Source organism: Globicephala melas, chromosome 7 (assembly GCF_963455315.2).
Source record: "Globicephala melas chromosome 7, mGloMel1.2, whole genome shotgun sequence".
In the NCBI taxonomy this organism is placed as follows: domain Eukaryota; kingdom Metazoa; phylum Chordata; class Mammalia; order Artiodactyla; family Delphinidae; genus Globicephala; species Globicephala melas.
The window spans coordinates 23,129,829-23,157,537 of NC_083320.1; the positions used below are offsets into that span (position 1 = coordinate 23,129,829).

Below are 27,709 nucleotides of genomic sequence, written 5' to 3' on the forward strand. Positions count from 1 at the left end.
GAAACAGGAAGGCTGTTATCAGGGCAAGAGAAAAAACAGTGGAGACGATAAGTTATCAACACCTCTGGAATCAAAGAATTGTTGGAGCAGGTGGTATTAGAGGATACAAGCCAGGGAAGTGGGATGGGGAATGGTACGCACAGAGCAGAAAACCTAAAATCGAGATCTGAAAGTTGTTGGAAGTAAGGAGGTGAAGAAACTGGAAGTCCAAGGTGTTAGATGAATTTTCTGCTTGGATAACGATATTGCACTCCATGAACACAGTAAGCCATGTGATAAATCATTTCAAACGTGATGGGTATGACCATACAGTGAAGGAGTGGCTAATGGTACGGTCTCAAAGCATGTGCTTCTGTGGTTTGTGAGGAGGCGGGAGGAAAGAAAGTGATCTAGAAGTGACAGTGAAGACCATGGAGGGGATGTAAACCATTAATTTATACATTAATTTTTAAAATGTTTATTACTTTTCCAGTCCGTTTGAGTACTGGGAACAGATCAGTGAACAACCTTCCAGGTCCAGTGGTGGGAAAATTTGTGTCAGTATTCCAGAAAAATTTAACTTTTGCATATATATATATGTATATATATATATATATGATAAATGTGTATAAAACTCAAACACATTTTATGTATGTACCTCAAAGACAGGGTCTAGTGATCACTATTTATTATGAGTTGTAAATCTTTTGGAAAGAATTAAGGGGAGGTAGTTACAAGATCCATTAGAAAAGGAACTCCATCTTCTCAAGGGAGATCAGTTTAAGTAAAAAGATAAAGAGTACAATGAAGAGATGGAGGATATAAAATATTTTGCTAACGACAGGCAGTGGATTCCAAAGCATACAGTGGAAGGGAGATCAGAGGTGAGTGAGAAATCAAGACTGATTGGTGGATATATGGACAATAAGTAGAGTATAAAGGCTGTTTTTATTGAGGTGATCCAAATAAACAAGGCTCTCAGTCATATGGGATTAATCCCAATAGCCTCTTAAGGGAAGATAATCAATTCCAGCTTGGGGACTGGGTTCTTAGATAGAGTTTAGTGATAGGAATATGAACATAGGTAGTAAGAGCCATGATAATTCAGATAATGAAGAACTAATTTATTGTTGGGAGCTATCACTGAAAGCTTCAAGTCTAAGACATCATAGTCTGCTTAGATATGATTAAGAGGAAATGAGAGCAAGGAATAGAGGTGGCTACATAATAATTATCACTATTGCTAGTTAATGTTATTTGTGTAAGAGATTTACAATCCATGATGAATATTAAGTATGTAGGCAGTACCTTTGAGGTGTAGATATATAATTTATTGTTACAAGTTTGCATATACCTATGATATATTAATATGTATTTGTGTAATAGTGGAGCAAAGTTCAAAGTAAAGTTAAATTTACTCTGGCGATACTGACATTAATATTCTCTAAAAAGTGCATTGAATTTGTCACATGATAACTATAGAAATAGACAATGAAATGAATTATATAACACCTCTAAAACTGGAAGCATTAGATGCTTTTATAAACTTGTCAGACATTGGATCAAAGATAATCAAGAAAAAAATGTCAAATGTCCACTTTCTTTTATAGCAGCCATGGCTTCACATAAAGATATCTTTTGTGTTTCTAGGCTAAAACACTGCACCTTTTAGAATACATATTTAGATAATCACCATGAATTTCCAACAGTAACTTTAAGTCTTAAATTTATGGGTAAGAAAGTTTTACTTGGACGTGTATTCAGACAATAACACATAAAATTACTATAATTAACTCATTTGACATCTTTAGTTTTTAAATGTCCTGAATTACTTAGCATAAGAAAAAACAAGTTTTGGATCTCTTTGTATCTGTCTGTATACTTAGGAAATCACATAATATAGGTATGCTTCTTTCTAACCAGAAGTAAAAAAATTAAACATAAGCAGGGTAGGATATAACAGACACATCTTAGTATAATTATTTCTATTTGTTATTACTGAATAGCATTTTAGACTGTTCCTTGCTAATGCGTATTATCCTAAAATCCATCATATTCTTCCTTATGCAAGGCAAAAAACAAACTGACACCATAACTCCAAACCAAACTGAAACGGAACCATCACAGGAAAGTTCATTCTTCATGTGAAAACTGCTCTAAACTATCCTAATTGGATGGTTTATGTGTGATGGATACCTACAGGCTACTGATAATACTCAAATACCAATGAAAAAATTATCTTTGGAAAGATGACAGACTCAGCACCATTTTTAATATCCACGTCGTTGGTGGCTCATTACCCCGATGGTTCTACTTATTTCCAAGAATGGAGAACTAGTACGCACTCACAGCATCTCAGAAAGTCAGTCACCCTCAGTGATAGTTGCTTTGCACCTCTAGAGATAAGGAATTAATATTGCGATCAATGGCCAGGTTAGAGAACTTGTCTAATAATTTATAAATTGTAGAAAACCAGCAACACCTTCTTCTATACTGTAAGCTCCACTAGGGCTAGGCTTTGTTTGTCCAATTCAGTGCTGTATCCTCAACTCCAGGGATAAGAGTTGCTGAGTGACTGGTAAAAATTGAATAAATGAATAATCAATTTTAAAGATAGAAAGCAATTTGTAATAATTCCACGGGCAAATCTACTAAATGATTCAAGAAATTATGGGCCAAATCAGAAGAGATGACTTTTCTAGAAGGTGAAATCCTGCTAGAGGCAATGCTTCCTGCAGGATCCATTCTAGGTTAAGAGGTAACCGAAGGCCAGACCAGGGAATAATCATTTCATGTTCCTTGACTGAAGAAGGTCTGGTTCATTTCCTACCCAGGACACACGTTAACAAGTTCTGCTCTTATCGATACACGTTAATATTTTGTACAAACTCATGCCAGATACTGTGAAGAAACAGTATTTAAAATTTCTATGAAAACATGTCCCTAGTGTTTTAAGAGAACAAATTCAATTTTATTACCTAAATAGGAAGTATTTCCCATCTCACAACATAGTTTTATATAAGAAAGCAGTTTAATTCTACCTAAATTTTTATTGCTTGCTATTTTTATATCAGTTTACATCTTTTGATATGATGCACTTGGACATCCAATTCATTTTGATAACAACTGAATCAAAACAGAGATTTCTTTAAAGGAAAACCATTTCAGTAATTCCAAAACAATGTTTCAGGGACATGGTAATATTTAGTATTTTCTGTCTCCAATAAATGGTTTTGAAACAAATTGGGTTTTGGAGTCATATAGAAAGCATAAGTAAGTAAATAAATGCAATTTAGATTAGATGATATTTAAAATATTTGAGATAGTCAAACATTTATGCACTGCTTTAATACTAATATATGTATATACATCAACATTTGGATATACACACACAAACACGTGTAAGCATACTATACATATGATCAAACCTTAAATATACAAGTATATGTGAATATAAATGGAAATCAAAGAAGATGTAACAATTGATATATTATCCATGGAACAGGATAAATTGATCACAACAGGTCAATTTTAGAATGCTACTATGTCTTTTAATATAACATAATTATGTTTCAAGCATTGCTCTAGCAGTCTATTAATATATACCTTGGGTGCCTTTTCAAGTATAAGAAGGCAAGCTGGGGGGTTTTACAATACAAGACAGGTATTAATGTACCAATAATCCACGCCCTTGAGTCTTAATACTTCCTACGTTGCTATGCTTTAAAACCATTAATATTGTACAATATGTCCTTCATCTCTAATATATCCAATTTTGCATATGTATCATAAAGGACATGACATATATTATTAACAAAATATATTATAAATACTAACCTCCCTTTTTGTAACTTATCTGGTACTATCTCATCATTACTAATTTTATAGTAAAGAAATAAATTTCTCACAATTTGGAGTTCACGTTGGTGCACTATCTGACCAAAGAAATTAATAGTACCTACCATTAAAAGAGGATAACTCACCATTAAGAGAATCTTAATATTTTACATTTCCTTTTTCTTAATTTTAACTGTTCCCTTTATTTATAGCATTCTGTTTCTCTCACCTCATCCAGGCTGGGGGTTATATTGCCCAATGAATTATTAAATTAAGAAGGAAGCAATGTTGGTGGGCAGGAAGGAACACTCAGTTCTCTTCAATGGACATCACCTGTTAGATGAACAATGAGAAGGCATCCCTCACTCTACAGCATTTCCTGGAATGCCAGTTGATGAATCTGGTTGGAAAAGCTTTTTTATAAAGTTCACACTGGTGTTCCAGTATAAAGAGAATGAGCTTTATGCCTTCCAGGTGTCTCAAAATATAACAGGTGATTTGCTTTCCCCTTCTCTCATAACTCATAACGCCTCAGCAATTCCTAGTGTCTTCATCTTCCAAATCTATCCAAAATATAAGCAATTCTCATTACCGTCACTGTTCCCATTGTGGCTCAAACCTTCACTGTCTTTTGCCTGGATGGTTGCAATAGCCTCCCAACTGCTCTTCCTGCTTTTACCCTTGTCTCCCCAGCCCTCCTCTGTCACAGTTTAATCTAAAAACAGTAACCAGAGTCATTTTGTTAGAGTATAAAACAGATTATGTGACTCTTCTGCTCAAAACTCTCCAGTGTTTTCCCATCTCATTGAGAATAAAGGTAAAAGACATTCAAATGGGCTACAAGGCTGTGTGTTGTGTGCCGCATACATGTTTAACTGCCTTATCTCTACTATTCACTTGTCTACTCCAGTCACACTGGCCTTCTTGTTGTTCCTTAGTCATATAAGTCCTGCTACCACCATAGGGGAGCTCACTGCTCAGAAAAGCTTGGAATGTTCTTCTCCTAGATATTGTCTTGGCTTACTGCCTCACCTACTTCAGATTACCCAAATATCAACTTCACAGTGAGAATTTCCCTGACCATCCTGTTTAAAATTGCAATTCCTTCCTATGCCCACCACTCCTTTCCACTTTTCATATTTTATTTTTTCTTTACCAAACTTAACACCCCCAAATACTATATATAATAGTTTATTATTATTATTTTTAATTTGCCTTATTTTCTGCCTCACAATAGAATGTCATCTACATGAGTACAGGAGTTTTTGTCTATTTTGTTCACTGATAGAGCTTAGTGACTAGGGCAATGCACATAACAAAGTGTCCAATACATATTTGTTGGGTCTACAAATAATTTTTGAAAAAAACAAACGTATAAGGTTAACCACAAAGCAGGTACTATTTTGTATCCTATCAGCCTGACTGCAATCAGCAAAACTGATTTTCATCAGTAAGTATAGTCAATGCTACTATGAAATTGAAGTCCTTAGTGTTTTTTCTATTGTTTAAATGAAATCATTATTATTGAATCAGCTTTCCACTAATGGAGGCACTAATTTAATGTACTTGCATTTTAACAGCTACCTTTATAGGCATTAACTTCCATGCAAATCAGTTATTTGACTTACAGATATTGCTAACGGCAAATAGGACTTAATAGGCTCCAAAAGTATTGCAACAGATGTCAAGGATGAGAAGTGAGAAGGGGCAAGGGAAAAAAAAAAGCAGTTGAATGGCCATCTAATATCAGCACAGAGTTTCTAGTATTATGCCATCCAAATAATTTTGATAGCATTACAGGGCTTGTAGTAGTTGCCTTATTAATATGTCGTGAGGAAAAAAAAAACATTACCTGAAAAATATTTACAAGGTGCCTATACTGGACTGGGCAGATCAAAGTACTACAACAAACAGAGTGGGAATATAATTTTTCAAATAAAATAGAAATTTATTTTCTTATTTCTGACTAGTCCAGAGAACGCTGCAGGTGAACTGGAGGTAGGGATTGGGGGTGGCTTTACATCAAGCAGGCTGACGATCACACTGTCATTTTCAACGATTGGTTTCTAAGGTTACTCTGGCTATGGTCATTAATATCCCATCCCACCACATGGGAGAAAGAATATAGAAATGTGCATATCATTTCAACTTATATTCTATTGCAGAGAACTTAGTGACGTAACCACACTTAACTTAAAGCAAGGCTGAGAAACACCACTTAGATAGAAAGCCAGGTGTCCAATTCACATGGAAGAAGGAGAAAGCGAGTTCCGGTGAACAGCTAGCAGTCTCTGCCACAGTTTGGCCTTTTGCGCACCAAATATCTGTGCCGTCCTTCTTTTCACATATACAGTATTCAGTTATATCCCCCACCCCCCACCCCCGCAAAAAGGAGACAACACAAATTCTCACTCATTTACTGCTTGTATCTCGCAGTCCATGATCTCTGCATGATGCACAATCTGCTCCACTGGGTTGAAAGGTGTCTCTTGTGTTCTAGTGACCAACCAAATAAAAGACAAGCTTTCTGCCTTCTCTACTATCACAGATAAAATGTACAACGATGAAGCAGGGCACAATACTGCAATACAAACTCCAGTACAGAAAGTAGGAAAAAATGGGAAATACACAAGAGTCACCAGCCCAAAGAGTGACAGAATCCTGGGCAGGTATCGTGAGAAACTTTGTCATTGTACTGAAGTTTTTTGATTGAATCATGCCTCTCTCACTAAGAGGAGCTCCTTTGCTTATTATTCTTTGTGGTCTCTGGCTTTGTTCCATGGCCAAGGTTTTTCCTTGTCCATTTTCCTCTATGACCACATCTGAAGTGGGAGCTGTTGTCTGTGACTACCTTCCAAACTATATAACACTAGCAGTCCACTTCCTTTGAATGTAAGTTCAGGGTCCTGAGGACTGTTCTACAGTTAGAAGAGTCAGGAGATTATTAAGGATAGGCTCATGGTTTCCTTGCCAATACAGTTCTCTCAAAAACGAGGTAGGTTTTCTGATATATTCGCTTCCAGTGAATGGAATGCAGTGGTAACCACAAATTACTTTTCTAAACATAGTTCTTAAACTTTTATTTTTCTCTCAAACATAATTTTCAAGTCATCTGAAACAATACACCTGGATATAAGGGCAGTAGATTTACTTCCCATTGTTTAGCGTCCAGAAGCTGAATTATACAAAGCACTCTGTTTCCTTCCACCCTTGTTACAAACCACTCAATTCTTGCCTTTGTAATATTGTGTTAAAATCAGTGGGGGCAGCTACACTTGGTAACATTTTGCTTGTTTCAAATCCTTTCCCCTCAAACTACAAGCTAAGTACAGGCACACAGTCTGTGTTCCAAACCTCAGAGATACAGTGTGGTATAGGCACTCATACAAATACCCAACTACCTTGGGGAGAAAAGCATCCATGGGTCAACCAGAATATCTTATCTAATATTATAAACTGCAGATGCATTGCACATTCTGTTTCAAAATTGCTGCATTTTTAAATTACTTGTAATCTCACTCAGGGCAGTAATGGAGTCTTAGAATTTTCTAATGTCTATAACACAGCCCAACACTGGTAATTCATTACATGAATATTTATTGATGATCTTATGCTTTAAAGAAACACAATTTTTATAGTCAACTGAGACATTTACTGATTTTCCTATCTAATTTTCATCACTTTATAGATTTATGTAGAATAAGACAATTAAATTATAATTTAAATGTGGATGGGAACAGGGACAGCACTTTCTTCATGTGTATGTGTTGATTTTCTCTATTATTTATGCAACCAAATTGCCATGCATCAAGAATTCTCTACTTAGGATACAATGGTGTGTGTGTGCATGTGTGTGTGTGTGCTTTAAGACTGATTTTTAAATGGTTCTGAAGAAACTAGGGGCAGGACAGGCATAAAGACGCAGAGGTAGAGAATGGACTTGAGGACACAGGGAGGGGAAAGGGTAAGCTGGGACGAAGTGAGAGAGTGGCATGGACATACATACACTACCAAATGTAAAATAGATAGGTAGTGGGAAGCAGCCACATAGCACAGGGAGATCAGCACAGTGCTATGTGACTACCTAGAGGAGTGGGATAGGGAGGGTGGGAGGGAGATGCAAGAGGGAGGAGATATGGGGATATATGTATATGTATAGCTGATTCACTTTGTTATAAAGCAGAAACTAACACAGCATTGTAAAGCAATTATACTCCAATAAAGATGTTAAAAAAAGACTGATTTTAAAGCATGTATTTGAAAATTAAGGTAGCAATCAATGATTACAAATTAAAACACATGTAAGTTTCCACTATTTTATAAATGATTATTCAAAAGACCATTGAAGTACTACTTTTAATTATTCATAGAAACCTCGTAGAGTGTCAGTGCATCCAGACTAAGAATGCCCCAGATATTGTCCAGAGATTCTTATTAGCATTTAGTAAATGTGGGTCTTGATCTGCATATTTTACATTAATTATGATTTCCAGGTATACAATTTTCTGGTGAGGAGCTAATTAGATGGTCTTAGCAGGTAATATCCAATTCAGGAAGAGTTATAGGGCTAGGGATATGACACCAACCAAAGGATATTCAAGGCTGAGCCAGGGGTTCGAAGGGAAGGGCAGACTGTAAATACAAAAAGAATATATTCTAAATTCTTCCTTCTCTGGTGAACAGCAGAGTCTATCAATATTTTTTTAATTAAAAACTATGTGGCATTGGGCTCCCCTGGTGGCGCAGTGGTTAAGAGTCTGCCTGCCAATGCAGGAGACAGCGGTTCGATCCCTGGTCTGGGAAGATCCCACATGCCGCGGAGCCACTGAGCCTGTGTGCCACAACTACTGAGCCTGTGCTCTAGAGCCCACGAGCCACAACTAGTGAGCCCGCGTACCACAGCTACTGAAGCCCGTGCGCCTAGAGCCCGTGCTCTGCAACAAGAGAAGCCACCGCAATGAGAAGCCTGCGCATTGCAACGAAGAGTAGCCTCCGCTCGCCACAACTACAGAAAACCTGCACGCAGCAACGAAGACCCAACACAGCCAAAAATAAACAAAATAAATAAAAAATTAAAAAATAATAAAAAATAAATAAATTAAAAAACAAAACTATGTGGCTCCAATATAAGTGTATGACCCAGCATAGCACAGTTTCTACCACCATCATCTTACCAAGGCAAATAACCTCTCCCCTTAAGTCACTAAGCCAGTTCCAATGACCTACAAAATTTTAAGCAAGACACTAGTTTTAGACATATCTACACAGTATGGATCCATGAGCAATCATAAATTACAGCTCCGTGCTTTGATTATAACTTTGAAAGGTCTATCAATAGCCACCAAAGAAACAATCAATCTCTCCCTATTTGTCAATATTTATCCACTACCTCAGCTTTAAAACTGGTATAATTTCTTTGTCTTTGATGATGACGGTGAGCTCTTGACACTGATGGGAAATTTGAAATGTAAAGGATTTTTGGCATCAATCAGAAGCAATTTTGATCTGTTATATCAATATCTACTGGGTCTCAATTGGAAGACAGTATTTGGATATCAGGGTTATGGAGAAAAGCTTTCAAGTCAAAGTGTTTGAAATTATTCTAAGTAGGGCTGAGTCTACTGGGAATCCTTTTTTTTTTTTTTTTTTAACACAGTTTGATTTAAACACTCTGAGTGATTAAGACATTTGAAGATATATTTTAGAATGGACCACAGTCTTCTATTAAAATCCTCATCTAAGCCAAAAGTGATAAAAAATTAAAATTAGATAAATGTTAAAAGTTCACTTATATAAGTCCTAGAGATCTACTGTACAAAACAGTACCTATAGATAACAGAACTGTTAGCATACTTAAAATTTTTCTAATAGGCTAGATCTTATATTAAGTGTTCTTATAAAAATAACAATAATAAAGAGGGCAGGAGGAAACTTTTAGAGGCAATAGATACGTTTATGCATTGATTGTAATGGTTTCATGGGTATATATTTATCTTCAAACTCATCAAGTTGTTTACACTAAATATGCACAGCTTTCTGTATGTCAATCATACTCCAAAATAAAGTAGTTTTAAAAAATTCCAGTAATCTATTATAATAAATATTTATGAAATATGGTTGCATAATATAGAAACATAATAAAATTAAGAATTACATGATTGATTATTCCAGATAACCAAATGGTACGCACATGAGTATTAAAACATATCTTAGATTGTCACTATTTTAGACAGAAATAGGTTTAAAATGTATTATTTAGAGCCATGTTTTCTCATTCAGAATATGACAAACATTAGTGATCTGTATCTTTGTAACTCAAGTGGATTATGCTATTTATCCATTAATGCTCTGTAATTGTCAAGGTCTAGACAGGAGACAGAACTTGCACTTAACATTTTAACAGCAAGAATTTAATATATGGGATTGTTAACTATGCATAAAGTTGTTAGCTAGATGACTATAAAGAGAAAGCAAGAACATTAAGGTATCATGGAGAAAGCCGCCGCAGGAAAGAGCTACCACCCATAGGACTGAGTGAACAAAGGGACTGCAGTGGCATTATTGAAACGTAAAACCTTGGTGGGGGCACTACAGAGCTGAAACTCAGCCTCTGAGGAGGGGGCATGTGATTGCTAGTACTGATGTTCCTCATCTTGGAAAAGAGGCCATGCAGAGTTGGGAACACAGAGCTCTGAGAAGGGGGCACCTGTTTGCTGGAACTAATGTCTTTGATGATGGACGGCATGATGCAGCTGTTTCTGCCAGCACTGGAAAAACTGTCAACTGGATTCAGCTGCTGTGATGAGAATAAACTGATGCTGCTGAGGTGAAGTGCTGCTAGGGGATATCCACTGGAACCGCAAGTCCAGAAGCAGCCCACAGGAAGGGAACAGGAAGAAGCAGGCCCCTCTACCTCCCCTAGCCTTGTGGTCTCCTGCAGGTGCCCACTATTACCAAAGCCTAATAGAGAGTCAGCTGGCAAAGCAAAAATGTGGTTTGTAAAGTTCCAGCTCCAGCATCTCAAAAAAGATACAGAAGGGCGAGTTTGGTACTGAGAGAAAATAGCATAATGACTGGCACATGGCCTTAAGAGATAAACTACAGATAGAACAGAGCACACCCTTTCAAAGAACCCTCCCAGGAAACCTGTTGACTTTTCTGTAAGCACCTTACATGCTCTCTCTTCTAAATATGTTATCCATGATTCAAGGAAGAGTGGGGAAAGTTTGTTAAAGGTACCTGTTTTACCCATGACCCCCAAAACAATAGTGTCCACCTTTAATGCAAGTTCATCTTTCTCTTACAAAATAAATTACAATGGCTCAGTGATAATTGTTCACATAAATTTGAGGAGTCACTATCACTTATATTTGGAATCTGGGCATGGATTAAAATATTAAAGTGATCAGAAATCTGACTGATGATCTTCAATCCCTCAGTTAGCTGAAGCAATCAGGGTATTGGATACCAGCTCTTTTTATCTTATTTGTATACCTAACAGGATGGAATAATCATCCAAAAATATAAAATACAGGTATTTTGATAGCAAAAATATAATAAATTTGTCTCTCTGGAATTAAGATCAAAGCATATGGTATTGTATAGGACTTTGCTTACCATAAATTGGATTAATTCTTACAATTTGTGAATTGCCAAGAAGCATTTAATTTGAGAAATGTTATAATATATCAAAATTTAGTGAAAAGCAAACAATTATTTCTGTCATCTTCATGCCTACTGAATTGTTGGTTTGACAATCCAGAGAGACAGCAGACCTATGGAGGGGAGAACGAAAAATCTAACTCTTTAAAATAAGTCTTTGTCTCTATCTTGCTTAAAACAGCTTCCCAATGAAGCAATTCTAATCTGATTACATAGGCTTGATCTTGAACCTACATTTAGAAAGAACTCATTACATCAACAGAGATTAATGGAATTAGAAATGGATTTTACAGAGATTATTTAAGTAACTCTATAGTTTTATAATTAACAGGGTTTTTCTTTTAATTTCCCACTGAGGGATAATTTATCCATGTATATTTATCAACATAGGGTGCTAATATTGTTCAAAGTACTTCTTACCTATTAACATCCCAGATTTTGCTAGTTGTATCCAATGAGGAGGAAGCCACAAAATCACCACAGGAGTGCCACGTGCAGGACCATACTGCATGGGTGTGTCCTTCGAAGGTCAAAATGCAATTGCCTTTAGACAGGTCCCATAATTTAACTGTAGTGTCACCACTTGAAGTAGCCAACTTGTTGCCACTATTTGCAAGAACATAAAAAAGTAATCTGTTAAAAAAATCAACTTGCAGTTAATTTATTATGAATGGTTGTATTCTGTGAATAACTTGTGTGTGTGTCTGAGTTATTTTTACTTTTAAGGACATATCTTTATGCCTGAATCTTATTATCTTATTTGAGTCTGCACAATTTGATACTTCCTTATATTGTTTAGTAATTCAAATTGATTAGAGAACTGCTGTTGCACAGTTTCTGTATTAATTCTATAGTCTTCCAGATTAATCCACTAAACAGCACTTTTTTAACACATACATTAGTTTCAGGGCTATGTTAGGCTCTGTGGATGATATAACCTCAGAATGAGGAAAATTTAGACGTGGGCTAAGACAATTTCAAACACGTAATACAACATAAAACAGTAGGCCAGCATTGTTTATGTTTGTATTAATTAAATGCTGCAGGAGTGCAGCTTGCATTTTGAAGAAATATGTGAATCAGAAATGAGAGGGCTTTGGAGCTACATCTTGAGAGATGAAAGATTTTGAAGAGCTGGGTGGTTAAGAATGAGTCATTGGATTTTCCATTTGAGTCATTAGTAGATGTTAAAAAAGCACTGGCTTTCAAGTGGTGGACCCAAAAACAAGTTTAAGAAATGAGTGGGTGTCCATGACATGAAAAGAAACATCTAGGTTTTTTTTTGTAAAATATCAATTGCAAGAAAATTTCAATGCCTTCGTCTTCTCCACATCCTTCAGCATTGTTTGCTCCTTCTATGTGTTCTCTTAGTAACTTTTCTCTCACTGAATATAATGAACTGCTTATCTGCCTCCTTCCTTGTGTTTTTGATGGGGAACTGTTTCCTCTCTCTGTTTCTACAGCATCAAGCATTATGATTAACCAACTGAAGTGCTCATTAAATGCTTTCAGAATGAATAAATATATGAATGAATGAATGAAGTGATGCTATAAATGAAGAAGAAAAGTTGCCCAAAATTTCTAAGACCGTAATGGCACTTGCATCAAGACAAGCATTTTGCTTGCTTGCTTTTACTTGCTTACTTTTATGCTGAGAGAATTAAACTTTTATGAGCAGCAACCACTGGAGAGGAAGGCTCAAAGATTCTGCCAGAAAAGCAGATTATAGAGTGAAGACATTTGAATTAAAGTGATAAAAGGATATTTATTTCTTCTTCAAATTAGCAGATTTTAAAAATTACTAAAAAAAAGTACTATATAAGGGTAGCCCTTTACTAATAGGTAGATATTAAAAACTGTCCTTTGCTTTGCAACTGTTGTTTATCTGTACGTTTGCCATTAAAATTTTTACTTTTTAATATTAAAACTGAACAATACATTTGTCTAAAGATACTGCATTATAACATCACATTGAGGGTTATAGCTTCAAAATATGAATCTGGGTAGAGGCCTGGGGGGACACAGACATTCAGTCCATGACAGTATATAAGTTAAAAATAGGGATGGTAGAAAAAAAGAATACATTTTCCTGGTCAAAATCTCAGAGGAGAATGATATAAAATGGGATACAGGCAACACTCAAAGAATTACAAGTTGACAATTTACAGAAACTGAAAATTTAAGATGTAGAACCACAGATTCTGGAAGAAAAATGTATACCAAGTGGAATAAACAGTGTAAACAAAAAGAAATCTTCACTTAGATAAATTTTAGTCAACTGCAGAGCACCATAGGCAACAATATAAATAATTAGAAAAATAAGAAGAGAAAAAAAGAGAAGGAAACGTTATTTATTTACATAGTGCTTAACACATGCTAGAAACTCTACTAAGCACATTATATACATTTGATCCTCACAAGCATCGAATAGTTTGGGCAGCTTTATTATCTCCAAAACACTTGAACAGTATCACAGAGCTAGTAAGTGGCAAATCTGGAATTTCTTCAAAGAGCCAAGAGAAAATCAGGTTACTTTAGAATTATCAAAAGTTCCTCTCAAGACAGGCAAATAAAAATATCCTCAGCTAAACAAAGCAGTTCTCCCCTATGGGAACTACTAAGAATGTATTTCAAGGGGGGGGGAGAAAAACAGATCCTAGAAGGAAGATCTGAAATGAAGGAAGGGTGAGCAAAGAATCTGGTAAACATGTCAGTATATCCAAACACTTATATAACATCAATAGTGCTTGAAGAAATTTAAACAAGAAAACAACAGTAATATTGACAATAACATTCCTGTGGAAGACACTACATTGATTAATTTTAAACTTTATGAAGTCAAGTCTGCATGGTAAAACGTTAAGGTTAACCACTAAAAGAACAGGAATAGAGTACATAACTTCTAGACCAGTACAAAAAACGAGAAATAGGTTTTTGTTTTAATATCCAAAATAAAGCAAGAAAGGAGAAATACAGCACTAGAATAAGTGGTAGGAATAGAAGACAAACAAGAAAAGACAGTAGAAAAAAAGTGAAACATAATAATACCAGTAAATACAAACAACCTAAACAGGAAGTTAAAAGACAAAGATTTTTCAGTTTGGCTAAAAATGAACAGGTTCAGCTACATGATGTTTACATGAGGCACACTAAACTCCTTAGGACATAAAAAGGTCAAAAGTTAAAAAAAAAAAAGATACCTAGCCTAAAAGGAATGGAAAAAAAAGATGAAGTAGCTCTATTAATATCAGACAAAAAAGACCTTAGGGCAAAAATGTGTTATTAGGGATAAAAATAGTCCCTATGTAAATAAATAAAATGATAAAATGTTTCACTCCTAGGAAGATTTTTAAACTAAATTATATAAAAATACTAAATGCATCTTAACTGATAAAAGTGACAATGTTAGCACCATAGAAACAAAAATGACCAATCTACTGTCAAAGTGAAAGATTTATGCACCTCTCTCAATTTATTTTCTAATTCAAAATTCAAAAAGATATGGAATCTTTAAGGAATAAAAATTACAGCCTTAATGGCTGTATATAAAAGCCTTTGCCAAATAACTAGTGACTATACGTTCTTCTCAAGTATATATGGAACATTTATAAAAACAGACAATATAGAAACCCATAAAGCAAGTCTTAACAAATTGAACATATTTGTTATCATAGAGGTTATATTTTTCTCATCACAATTCAATTGTTATAAATGAATAACAAAATCATATATTTTTAAAACAGTTTTAAATAACTTACATATCAAAGAAGAAATAACAGTAGATATTTAAAAATAATTAGAACTAAATGAAAACACAACATATTAAAACTATGAAGGTGAAATCAAAATAGAATTTTAAAGGCAACTTAATTTCTTGACCTCCTAATAATGAAAATAATACAGCCTCAAAATTGTTCTGCTAAACAGGAGACTTTAAGTTTAGAAAAAATATGCTATCAACTATGAAAATGGAAGATCAATAAAGACCAAAGTGGTTCTTTAAAAAAACTAAAATAAGTATATCCCTGCTAAGGCTGAAAAAAAAGAAAAGAAAAACATCCCTCAATATGACAATCTATTAAGCCATACACTAAAGAGATTTTAAAAAGGTATAAAGTAGTGTCATCCTTTTCATTTTTCTTGAAAATTATTTTTCATAAAAAATGTTATATAAGGCATGAGTTTTCTGCAGCTTATGAACAGCCTACAAATAAATCATATCAAATTTGGTTGGGTCAAGCCCATTTATACTTTACAAACAGTAAGCAAGAATTATCATCTGTTTTTATAAATACTTTATATTTTCTGTAATTGTTTTATTCCTTATTTTTCCATATTCTTTGTGCAAATTATTGACTTTTTCAGACTTTAGCACATAACTGCAGAAATATTAGAGTTTGTTACTGTCAAAAATGACTTCAGTTTTGAGAACTAAATATATTATAACTTCCAGATTGATGCTAATTACCTGTTTTTACAGAAATGTGCTAATGTGTTTCATTAGAAAGGGGTGGAACAGAAAGAAATTAATGCCTCTTGTTTCACAAAGTAGGAAGTGGAGAGAGTAGAAACAAGAAGATGTGGTTGGCTTCTCGCTCTGGCTCTGCTAGATGACCTACGTGACCTTGGACAGGCCATTTCACATTTACATTTAACACTTGTGAAATTCATTGTCTTTATTTGAAAATATGGATGATATGTTCTGCTCAGTATAATTTAAAGTGTTGTTTTGAAGATCAAATCAAAGAACTTTTATAACAGCACATTTTTAATTCCAGGTATCATTCAAACTTGCGATTATTTTTTTTAAAAAGATTCTCTTGGATCTCTAGTTCAGTTTTTATGTGAAATTGTTTACTCACATTTCCATAAATAGTGGAATGAGATCCAATTACTACCATTATATTGCAGTCTCATCTACCTGTGTCTATCTACTCAATAGTACTATATGAATTTGTAAAAGGACTATCAGTCACAGTGTTCTCAATTACCACAGAATACACATGTATTATTTTATGTAGCAGAATAACATACAACCAAAATCTAATTAAACTATTTTCTTCTTCTGTGTTTGTATAGGTAAAAGATCTAATTTTGGTTTCACTGAGCTCATAAAATTATGACATTAGGAAAGCTCACATTTAGAATTTAGATTACTTGAAAAACATTGTCACATTTCAGATACATTTTTACTGTCCCGTTTGTGAGAGTCCCCCAAACTTTAAGCCAGAAGTTAAAAGGGCTTAATGCTTTCATACAAGTTACTTTAAACCCTTACTTAGTCTTCGATACAGAGCTGCTTGGCTGCATTAGGGCTGGGTGTTGAGGGCACTGTGAAAGAGGAAAGTAAGATTTAAGTACAAGTCCACACAGAGAATGGTCTTGGTTGGTTTTCTGAAGTAAAGGGTGCCCATGTCCAAATGTTCTTGCCTTCACTCCCAAGTGATACACCCTTTTTTGTGTAGGAATCTGGAATCAACCAAGAATCACAAACAAAGCAAATACAGAAGATGGCATTATATGCAGATATTACAGACTCCAGCAGAATCAGAGAGGCAGGATTGAGCATTCAGGAAAGAATAGGCTTTCCCTGGCTGGATGCAAAACTACTGTCCTTTCTTGGGAGGGTAGATTGCTTGGAGCTCCAGGTTCACCTCTGTCAATCGAGAAACTTCAATGGGATTCTTAGCTCAACCATCGTTTATACAGGAAAGGCAAGATGCTGGCAAGTAGACTCCCCTGCAACTGTCATACAGCGTTTATAAGATATACTATTTATTAGGTAAATGCACGAATGATATACATAATAAGGAAGGAGAGAGTTCAACTGGAAATATATCTGTGTTAATAGAAGCATAGCCTATATCATTTAGGGCTGTATGAACAAGTTTACATATAGCAAGACATCTTGGTACAGAGGAAAAAATATAGAATTATGAAACTACAAACATGTTACTAGTTATTTTTATTCTGTTTTATCCTTTGTATTTACGTTATTGTTTTAGGTTGTAGAAGCAGAAGAATAGAAATTGGTAGGTTAGTTTATGAAACTTTATGTGGAGATTATGAATAATGGTGTCATCTTGGAAATAAGAGAGATGCCCCCAGAATGCCTTCAAACTTTCAAGTATCAATTTAAATTTGGTGAATTATATATTTTATTATGTAGTTTTCTTATTGCATCCAACATGCTTCTCTGAGTATTCTCCAGTCATCATTCATATAGGTGTATGTATGTGACATATTTGTGAAAAACATAACCTTGGGTAATTAAATGATGTTCTCATTCTTTTTTAAATTAAGTTTCTATGCATACCTTAGGTTTTTGTCTAGAAAAAAATATTTTCAGAGTATTAAATCTAAATTTTTTCAACTACCTCAAGACCTCTACATTTGATATTTTCCTTTTTTTTTTCCCCTTTCTTTTGGCCCAATGTTCTAGGTAGAACAGAATACAAAGTGCAGGGTACAGGCCCTGAGAAAGGCATGACTTGTTCAAGAAGCTGAAAGGTCAGTGTGGAGGGAGGTGGGAGGTAGAGGAGGTGGGGAGTGGAATGGATGGGAGGGGGTAGTGAAGATGTAGAAATGGAGACTTGAGAAGTAGGAGGAACCAGGCCACTCAGGGGCTTATTGGCAACAGTGAGGTAGGTATTTGGAATTTAGCCTAAGTGATAAGAGATTTCAAGACACAGGAGACTCATTCATCCATTTCGCAGTTGGTCACATGCTCCAGACACTGTACCAGACAACTCAGTCCATCATCCCTCCACGCTTTTCAAACACACCAACCATGCTCCCCTCTGCACACACTTCCTCTGAAGCTAGGATGCCACCCCCTTGGATATTCCCATGGGTTGGTCCATGAATTCAGTTAAAAACTTTTTCTTTAATTTCACCTTATCATGGAGGACATCTCTGACAATTCCACTGAAAATACTGTATCATCTCAGTTTTTTGCGTCTCCCTTTTCCCCTTCACTGTTTATTTCTCTATAGCATTTATCACAATCTATTAAGCTATATATCACTTATTTCATTTATTGTCTCTCTCTGCCAATAGAATGTAACATGTATGAGGGCAGGAACTATTTTCTACTCCCTACCATATCCCCAATGCCTAGCTTTGTGCTTAGCATGTAGGGACTCTCAATAAATTGCTGCTGAACCAATGACTCAATGAATGAAACACAATCACAAATATGACAATGTCGCTGAATCCCTGTTTTTAATGGATAATTCTTGAGGTTTATAAATACAAAGAACAATGTAGGCAAATGGATCCTAATGCCCCATTTTACCATGGGATATCTTATTTGGGTATTTATTTTCTCAAAGAAGCTTTATTTCATGGCATAATAAATTATTTCCTTCTGAATTTTGCCTGAGTTATTATATATAAAATTTCAGACCATGTTGAAAACATTATCATACAGCCTCAGGAAAATTGCATTTCCCCCATCCACCTCATACCTTCTTTGGAAAGATGCAGGACATAAATAAATTCAGTGAATAAGTAATTAGCTCACTTTTAGTTGCAGAAATGATATATTTTCTATTTCTAGTGAGAAGTCAAAGAGTCTTTGAGCCTTTGGATCATCACAACAGGGATTTAATAAAGAGTCATGGTAGTGTAACAAACTCTAAGCATTAGGTCTGAATTACACCAGTAGCCTCCTAACTGCTTCTGGCCTCGTCCCTCTACAATCTTTTTTTTCAGTACAGAAGCCTAAAGGATCCTGTTCATGCTGCTCCTCTGCTCAAACCCTCCAATGGCTCCTCATTGCCCAGAGTAAAGCCAAAATCCTAACTACAAAATAAGGCCCTACACGATCCACCCATCACATGCCTAGTTACCACTAATTCCCTCTCATAACACTCTCCTCCTCCCTCGCTACTCTAGCTACACAAAGACTTTGAACCCACTGTTTTTCCTTCTGGGAATGTTCTTTCTCAGAAAACCAATGACTAGGTTCCTTCCCTATCTTCAGGACTTTGCAGAAAGACACATCAAAGAGGCCTATCTAAAATGCAATCTAACCTCTGATACTAGGCTTCTTTCCTATTTTGTTTTGTCTTGTTTTCAGTAGCACTTACTATTAACTGTGTATTTTACTGATTTCTCTTGTCTATTATTTGTTCTCTTTAAGCCCTCAAAGTTTCGTGTGCCTCTGCTTTACCTAGTTCTGTGCTGTTTAATATATTCACAGATAATCAATGCTTTTAAGTTGGATTCCACATCCTGTCTGAATCTAGTTCTTACAGAAACATATTACAGTTGGCCCTCTGTATTTGTGGGTGCCACATCCACAGATTCAAACAACTGTGGATCCAAAATATTTGAAAAAAAACACTCCAGAAAGTTCCAAAAAGCAAAACTTGAATTTGCTGCATGTTGGCAACTATTTACATAGCATTTACATTGTATTAGGTATTATAAGTAATCTAGATATGATTTAAAGAATATAGGAAGATGATCATAGGTTATATGTAAATACTGTGCCATTTTATATTATTATATTATATTATATTGAGTATCTGCAGATTTTGGTATCTGTGGAGGTCCTGTAACCAATCCCCCAGTGGATACAGAGGGACAATTATATTTACTAATAGCCTCAATCCTACCATCTTGCAATGGTGGGATTAAAATAAAAAATTTTATTTAAAGTACCATCTCTCTGAGCCTAGAATGTGAAGACCCAGCTACTGCCCCTCTTCTCACAAAGTTCCAGGAGATGCCTCATTTTCATTCAGACAAGGAACCAGGCCTCTTTCTCATATCACCAGAGTCAAGACCTCTCTATTTCCAAATATTTTGTCTATTTCTGGCCCAGTGTTCACATGGTCCATAGGACAGAGAAGCAACTCTTTATCAAATATTTTTTTTCCTTTGGCCACGTATAGCAGTCCTTCTCTATATTTGAATGTGGCCTTGCACATCACGGAGTCTGCTTACATAAGAGGAAATTTCTACAACCCAAATTCTCTAGTACTTGGGTCTCTTTCAACCAGTTCTATGCTATAATTAGATTATTGTCTTTTTTTTAAGTTCGTTAACTTATTCAGTTGCTTCTGAGGATCCTCTATTTACCAAGGATATGAAGGATATAAAGTACACATATTTCTCAAATTCTTTACATTGTTTCTTTGGATTAAGTTACAAGTGTTAGAAGTTTGTATATTCAGAGATCACTTTCTCCTCTTCCCCTTCACCACCATAGAATTGCTTTTACTGAGTTGACTGTGGTTTTGTTCTACTGCACGAGAGTAAGGATAGTTAAAAGGCACAGCACTATGAAAATCTGTATTATTGAAAGGTTATTGTTGAGGCTATTGTTCAATAGATTATATATTACACTAGAGTATCATATACTCTTAACATGGACCCAGTGTTGAAATGTCATTCAGGCCTTAATAGCAGGAGCCATTGCATTGCTGCTGAACAGCTTGAGGAGATTTCTCTTATTGACAATGAAAATTCCATGGCGGACTAGGTCTAATTTGTGTTGACTGTTAGAATACTTAGGCCCCAAAAGTTGAAGCCCTCCTTTAGCAATTAAAGAAAATAACATTATATTATGGCTTTTATTAAGGAATGAATGTCCATATAGCCAACTTTTAATAGAAAGTATTTAAGGTAGAGTACATGCATTTTATGTATTAACTTGACTCCTGGCTTCATGTTATTTTACCTATTCTAAATTATCCTTCACCCTAATTATCTCTCAAAAACATTATCTTCTTATAGTTGCAATTTTTCTACATTTCTTTTGAAAATGCATGATACGAAATATAATGCAAAAATCTCAAAATGTACTATGCACTGGGGATCTAAAGATAATTGAAATAAACCTTGCCTTCAAGGACCTCATGGTCTAACAGCTTACACAAATATATAACCAAGTAATTATAATATTTTCATAAATAATTTAATATATAATATACAGGATACAGTGAGAGAGGACAGAGAAGGGTGTAATCAGTTTTCTACTTGGGAGATGGTCATGAAGTCTTTAAAAAGGCAAACATTTGAACAGTATCTATATGTATAAGCAGGTGTCCACAAGGTGAAAATAGTAAAGAAAAAAGGATGAGTGTTCAGCATGTGTAAACTGTGGGATATTCAGAGATTGTTACGTATTTTGCTTTCAGGAAGAGAAGAGTAATGGAAAATATTGTCTAAATAGATAAAAAATGGTCATATAACAAAAGATCCTTCCTACAGCCTTAAAGAGTTTTCATCTGTAGGCTATGAGGAGAAATGAAAGCGTTTTAAGAGGAGTTGGAAAAGCAGTCAGATAACAATTTTAAGATGATAACTCTGGGAACATGACAAGAACCAGATTGCTGGGGGAAGAGCAGAAAAGATGTTAGAGAATTGATAGTGATTTCCCATAGCAGCTGGCACTGATTGATTACAGAACTTAATTATTTTGAGATCTATGCTTTGTATAATTATAGTCATTCCCAGATTCTGGTAAATGATTCTCAAGATAAAGTCTCAGTCTAACACTTGCGTTGTCCACTTAGCTAAAAGATTGTTCCAAGTCTAAACTGTAATAATGAGGATATGCCATTTTTCCAGTGGAAAGCCCTCTGTGATGATGCTGCTTTGTTACCTTACCTTCTTTTAACCTCTGATCTGAGTCAGTAAAAATCCTGAAATGCACAATTTTTCAATGGACTCTTTCCTGACTTTCAGGAATACATGGTAACCAAAACATGCAGGTGTGATCCTGAGTTCAAGTCTTTGGAGAATTGATCTGGCAAAAATATTCAAGGTCAACAGAGGCAGGACAACGTATTTCATCACCTGAAGCAAAAGACTAAATACAGAATGAAATACTTTCTTAGCAGCCTCTGCTTTGGCACCAAGAGTTGTTGCACAAAGCTGCAATAAGATAAGAAATGTAGTAAAGAGGATTGCTTTACACAGACATGTGAAATTTCTAACTGAAACTGGGATCATATTTTCGAAATAATTATTCTCCACATCCAGTTTGGAAAGTACAATTAGAAAACAATTTTCCTCGCATTTCTGGGAAGGAACATTCAACCTTGGAATAAGGTTTTCTCATGATCCACATCTGCCAAAGCCACACTGGCTGAAATCCTTACAATGAATACAAATGATCAGGATATTTCTATGGTTCTAGAAGAAGCAGTGCCTTTGTTTCTGGTACAAAATAAGATGTTTTCCATAATTGGCAGTATTATAGGGACAATTAAGATATAGTCAAAACTAGCTTGACGAAAGTGAATTCATGTATCATGGAATTCTAGAATCTCCAGGCTGGAAGACTCCTTAAATCTATCTAATCCACTCACACATCTCTCATTTTAATTATTTCTATTAATTTTATATTATTTTATTGCCCAGCCTCTATTTAAAGCTTCTGGTAACAGGAAACTCAGTTTATTTGGTCTTGAGCAGCTCTGTTAAAAAGTCTTCTTCCCCCACCTCATTAAAGTTAGTAATAATCCTTGGCATCATTCAGAATTCAAATAATTCTACTTTTACTCAATAGCTTTCAGAGTAGAGGAGGAAATCTATCATGCCCTAGGATGACATGCTACTCACCTTCTTTATCACCCAAATATTCTTCTCCATGCCACTTCCACTTTAGAGGTACACAGGGATCTACGAAGCTGTACATCTACCCTACCTTGACTCAAATTGGTCTATTTCTATTGAATAAGGCATGTATCTCCATTATTCTATTCCAATCTTGCATCCTATCTCTTTAAATCTTGGTAATAAATTTAAGATCATATGTATTTCCACATAATTAAAATATGTGGTTCACTTTGCTTATTTCCCATTCTCTGAGGCATTAGATACTCTTATTCTTTTATTACTTCTCATGTTTCACATACAAATTGCTATTTTCCTTTCCATGACAGATTTTTTTTTTTTTTAATGACCAGGCTTATATTCAGGTTGAAGTTCTCTTGACAATCAGTTTGTTTCAGGATAAACAAACCCGTTTCTAATATTCTGAGCTATACTGCATTTCTACCTGGGAACCCAATTGAGCATTTCGGTTTATAAAACCACTTTTCAGAAATCCAAACTCCATTAACTTAAATCATGTACAAAGCAGGCTGTTCACCAATCTTGTCCCTCCATCCCTGCAAGTGTGATAAGGGAAAGAAGTAATAGTAACAACACATATATCCCCAAGTTCTCTAATTTCCAAAGATCTCATAATCCCCAAAATGTTTTGCTGATCTTTCTGGGAGTGTCATCTGTTCCACCATAAAATCAGTGGTGTGGATAGGGGAACATAAATATGATCTCAGGAAATTTTCCATCACATTTCTCATAAACACTGGAAAAACAGCACAAATTTCACCTGAATTTGCCAAGCCTTCACGGATCGGATATTCTTCACCAGGGCTGTACCATTTATCAAGGAATTAACAACAAGCAGGATAGATATTAGTTTATTTTCTCTGTGAATTCTACACCTCAAATTTTATAAGTTAAAAAAATCCTTTAGATGTATTAAATTTCATACTCAATAGCTCTTGATTGTTCTGGAAATAGGTTAAACTAGAATATTAGCAGAAATTAGACTCTTATGTTCTAATCACATCTTTGCCAATTAAAAGCCTAGTTGCTTATGAAACAAACAGTCTTTCTGGAGACTAGTATTCTCATCTGTAAAAGGAAGAAATAATACCTTTCTACCGTGACTCCCTAGTATGGATTAAACTAAGGATGTTTGCCAAAATATAACCCACAGAGCAGTTGTGGGCATTAAGAAGTAAACTTTGTGTATCTCTGTATAATACTCTTTAAGGAGTTGTCATTTGCATGGGGCACACTGATTTAAAGAAATAATAATAATAATAAAAAGTAACTCAGGGGCAGGAAAGGCATTGTTTTTTAAAAGGATGATTGCTCTTCTTGCTATCTTCCAGGAAGTCAGCTTTTTCTTGCAGATAAGATGAGGTTTTGTTCACAGAATAAATGTGAACTCCCACTGTGCCATCACTCCATGTAAGGACTAAATTACTGGCTATGGAACAGTTAGCTACAGCAGAAGCTGGAATTAGAAATTAGATGTTCATCATCCATCATATATGGATAAGCATAGTGTGCAATGAGCTCTGACTGGCAGTGACCCACTGGAGCTAAGCACAAGCTTTAGCCTGAGACTAACAACAGACAGCATGGCTCTTGGAGGGTGAAATCTCTAGAAAATAAAATAGTATTGATATAATGCTGAAAGCTTAAGGAAACGCATGTGGATGTAGAAAAAAAAAAAAAGGAAAAATATTTTTAAAGATATTCAAAAACACAACAAAGTCTTAGATATAAAATAATTGGGTGGAGAAAGTGATGAGGAAGTTTGGCAAACTACTGCAAGATCCAAAGTAAAGACTATGGAAACAGAGTGGGCAGAAGAAGCAGCACCAGAGTCAAATGGTACATGATTATTATTATTATTATTGTGCAGTTACTGTGGGGATACTGGTATTCAAATTTGGCTGTAAAGCATAGCCAAACATGCTTCATTGTTAATAATGTACTATTCATTACACCAAATTACACACAGCTGTATTATTTTTAATTACTTTATTTTCTTTAAATAACAACTAAGGAATTCTAAACATGTTTCATCTAAAGTAGAAGAATATATGCAGCCACTATGGAAAATAGTATGGAGGTTCCTCAAAAAACTAAAAATAGAGTTGCCATATGGCCCAGCAATCCCACTCCTGGGCATATATCCAGACAAAACTATAATTCAAAAAGATACATGCACCCCTCTGTTCATAGCAGCACTATTCATAATAGCCAAGACATTGAAACAACCTAAATGTCCATCCACAGATGAATGGATAAAGAAGATGTGTTTTATATATATACAAAGGAGTATTACTCAGCCATAAAAAAGAATGAAATAATGCCATTTGTAGCAACATGGACGGACCTAGAGATTATCATACTAAATGAAGTAAGTCAGAAAGAGAAAGACAAATACCATATGATATCACTTACATGTGGAATCTAAAACATGACACAAATGAACTTATCTATGAAACAGACTCACAAACATAGAGAACAGACTGTGGTTGCCAAGGTGGGTTGGGGGCATGGTGAGAGATGGATTGGGAGTTTGGGATTGCAAACTATTATATATAGAGTGGATAAACAACAAGGTCCTACTGTAGAGCATAGGAGACTATATTCAATATCCTGTGATAAACTATAAGGGAAAAGAATATGAAAAAGAAGATACATATATCTGAATCACTTTGCTGTACAGCAGAAATTAACACATTGTAATCAACTATACTTGAATAAAATAAATTTAAAAAAATAACTAGAAGAATATGAATTTTAGTTACTCCTACAGATCAACTGCACACTGGACTTGTGTCAATTTAGGTCAGATCAGCCCAGAATGACTCTACCTATAGATCTGTATACCTGGATGATACGCTTGGTGTCCCCAAACATCACAATGACAAAAGTACTTGGAATACTGTAAACTATTACTGAAATATTATACTACTCTCTGGCTAATAAGAGAATTGACACATTTGGGGACATATACATACAATGACAAGCTTATTTTAGTCCCTATTCAAAGTTCCCATAGATTTAAAATTTTTATTTATATTGGCACTATTTGAAAGTTTTACTGATGGCCCATTAATATCACAAAGAGTCAAAGTAAAATTGTTTTATGCTTTTTAATTTATATTTTTGTATATGTAAAATTATATTTACAAAAATAAAAATTAAACTAGAAAGAAAAATAGCAATCTAAAAGTTAATGATAGTATGTCAAAATTCATAAATACTCTCAAGAAAACATGATTTAAAAATATACTGGTCACCCCCGAAAAAATGAAATACTAAGGTATCAATCTAACAAAATGTGTATAAGATCTATACAAGGAAAACTACAAAGTTCTGATGAATGAAATCAAAGAACTAAACGAATGGATAAATATTCCATGTTTAGAGAAAGGATGACTGAATATTGTCATGATGTCAGTTCTTCCCAACTTATCTATAGATTCAATGCAATCACAATCAATATCCCAGGAAATGATTTTGTGGATATGGACAAGCTGATTCTAAAGTATATGGAGAGGCAAATGTCCCAGAAGAGCCAACACAATATTGAAGGAGAAGAACATAGTTGAAAGACTGACACTACTTGACTTCAAGACTTACACTAAAGCTATAGTAATCAAGGAAGTGTGATATTTGTGAAAGAATAGACAAATAAATCAATGGAACAGAAGAAAAAGCCCAGAAATAGGCCCCCATAAATACAGTTAACTTCTCTTTGACAAAGGAGAAAGGACAATACAATGGAACAAAGATAGTCTCTTCAACAAATAGTGTTCAAACAACTGGACATCTACATACGGAAAAATGAATCTAGACACAGATCTTACATCCTTCACAAAAGTTAGCTCAAAATGGACTATGGACCTAAATGTAAAATGTAAAACTATAAAAACTCCTATAAGGTAACATAGGAGGAAATATAGATGACCTTGGTCATAGTGATGCCTTTTTACAATACCAAAGAAATGATCCATGAGAGAAATAATAGGTAAGCTATATTTTTTTTAAATTAAAAACTTCTGCCTTGTGGAAGACAATGTCAAGAGAATCAACAGAGTAGGAAAAATACTTGCAAAAGACACATTTGTTAAAGGACTGCTACTGAAAATATACAAAGAAACCTTCAAACTCAACAGTAAGAAATATTTTTTTATATCTATGTATATACTTTCTCTTTCATGTCAGTGACACCAATTATACTTATGTTGTGACATTTGTTTATGTCCTCCACATCTGTTATTTCTTCCCCAACTTTTAAAATTGTTTTCCTATTTTCTCTGCAGTTAGTGATTGTTGCAAGCTTTCTTGGAATATAATTCATTTTTATATTATCACTCCCTTGAATGGTTAAAATTTATTTTTAGCTGTGTATTTTTTCTTATAAGTTATTTTGCTTTGATATGGTGAGAGTGAATTCCCCTTTACTCCGTTGCCTATTTATTTGAGATCTATTTGTCTTCCCTTCCAATATAGAGTTTAAGAGCTAAGGATTTTATATTTTTCACTGGTATACCACTAAAATCTGTGTGTGTGTTTGTGTCTGCATGCTTGTGTGTGGATGTGGTCAACTTAACTGGATCATGTGAGTTTTCATTTGAGGAGCAGTTTGGGAACTGCTCTTTTGTTTCTGATT

At 34.9% G+C, this 27,709-nt stretch overlaps 1 protein-coding gene across 2 annotated transcripts in view; it reads right to left on the reverse strand.

Moving 5' to 3' along the window:
* Positions 1-27,709, reverse strand: part of SPAG16 (sperm associated antigen 16) — an 885,872-nt gene that overhangs the window by 416,196 nt on the left and 441,967 nt on the right. For both annotated transcript variants that reach the window (XM_060301456.2, XM_060301455.2), the window contains one exon: positions 11,899-12,084. In XM_060301456.2, the coding sequence (XP_060157439.1) occupies positions 11,899-12,084 (186 nt within the window). The remainder of the gene's footprint in view (positions 1-11,898; positions 12,085-27,709) is intronic.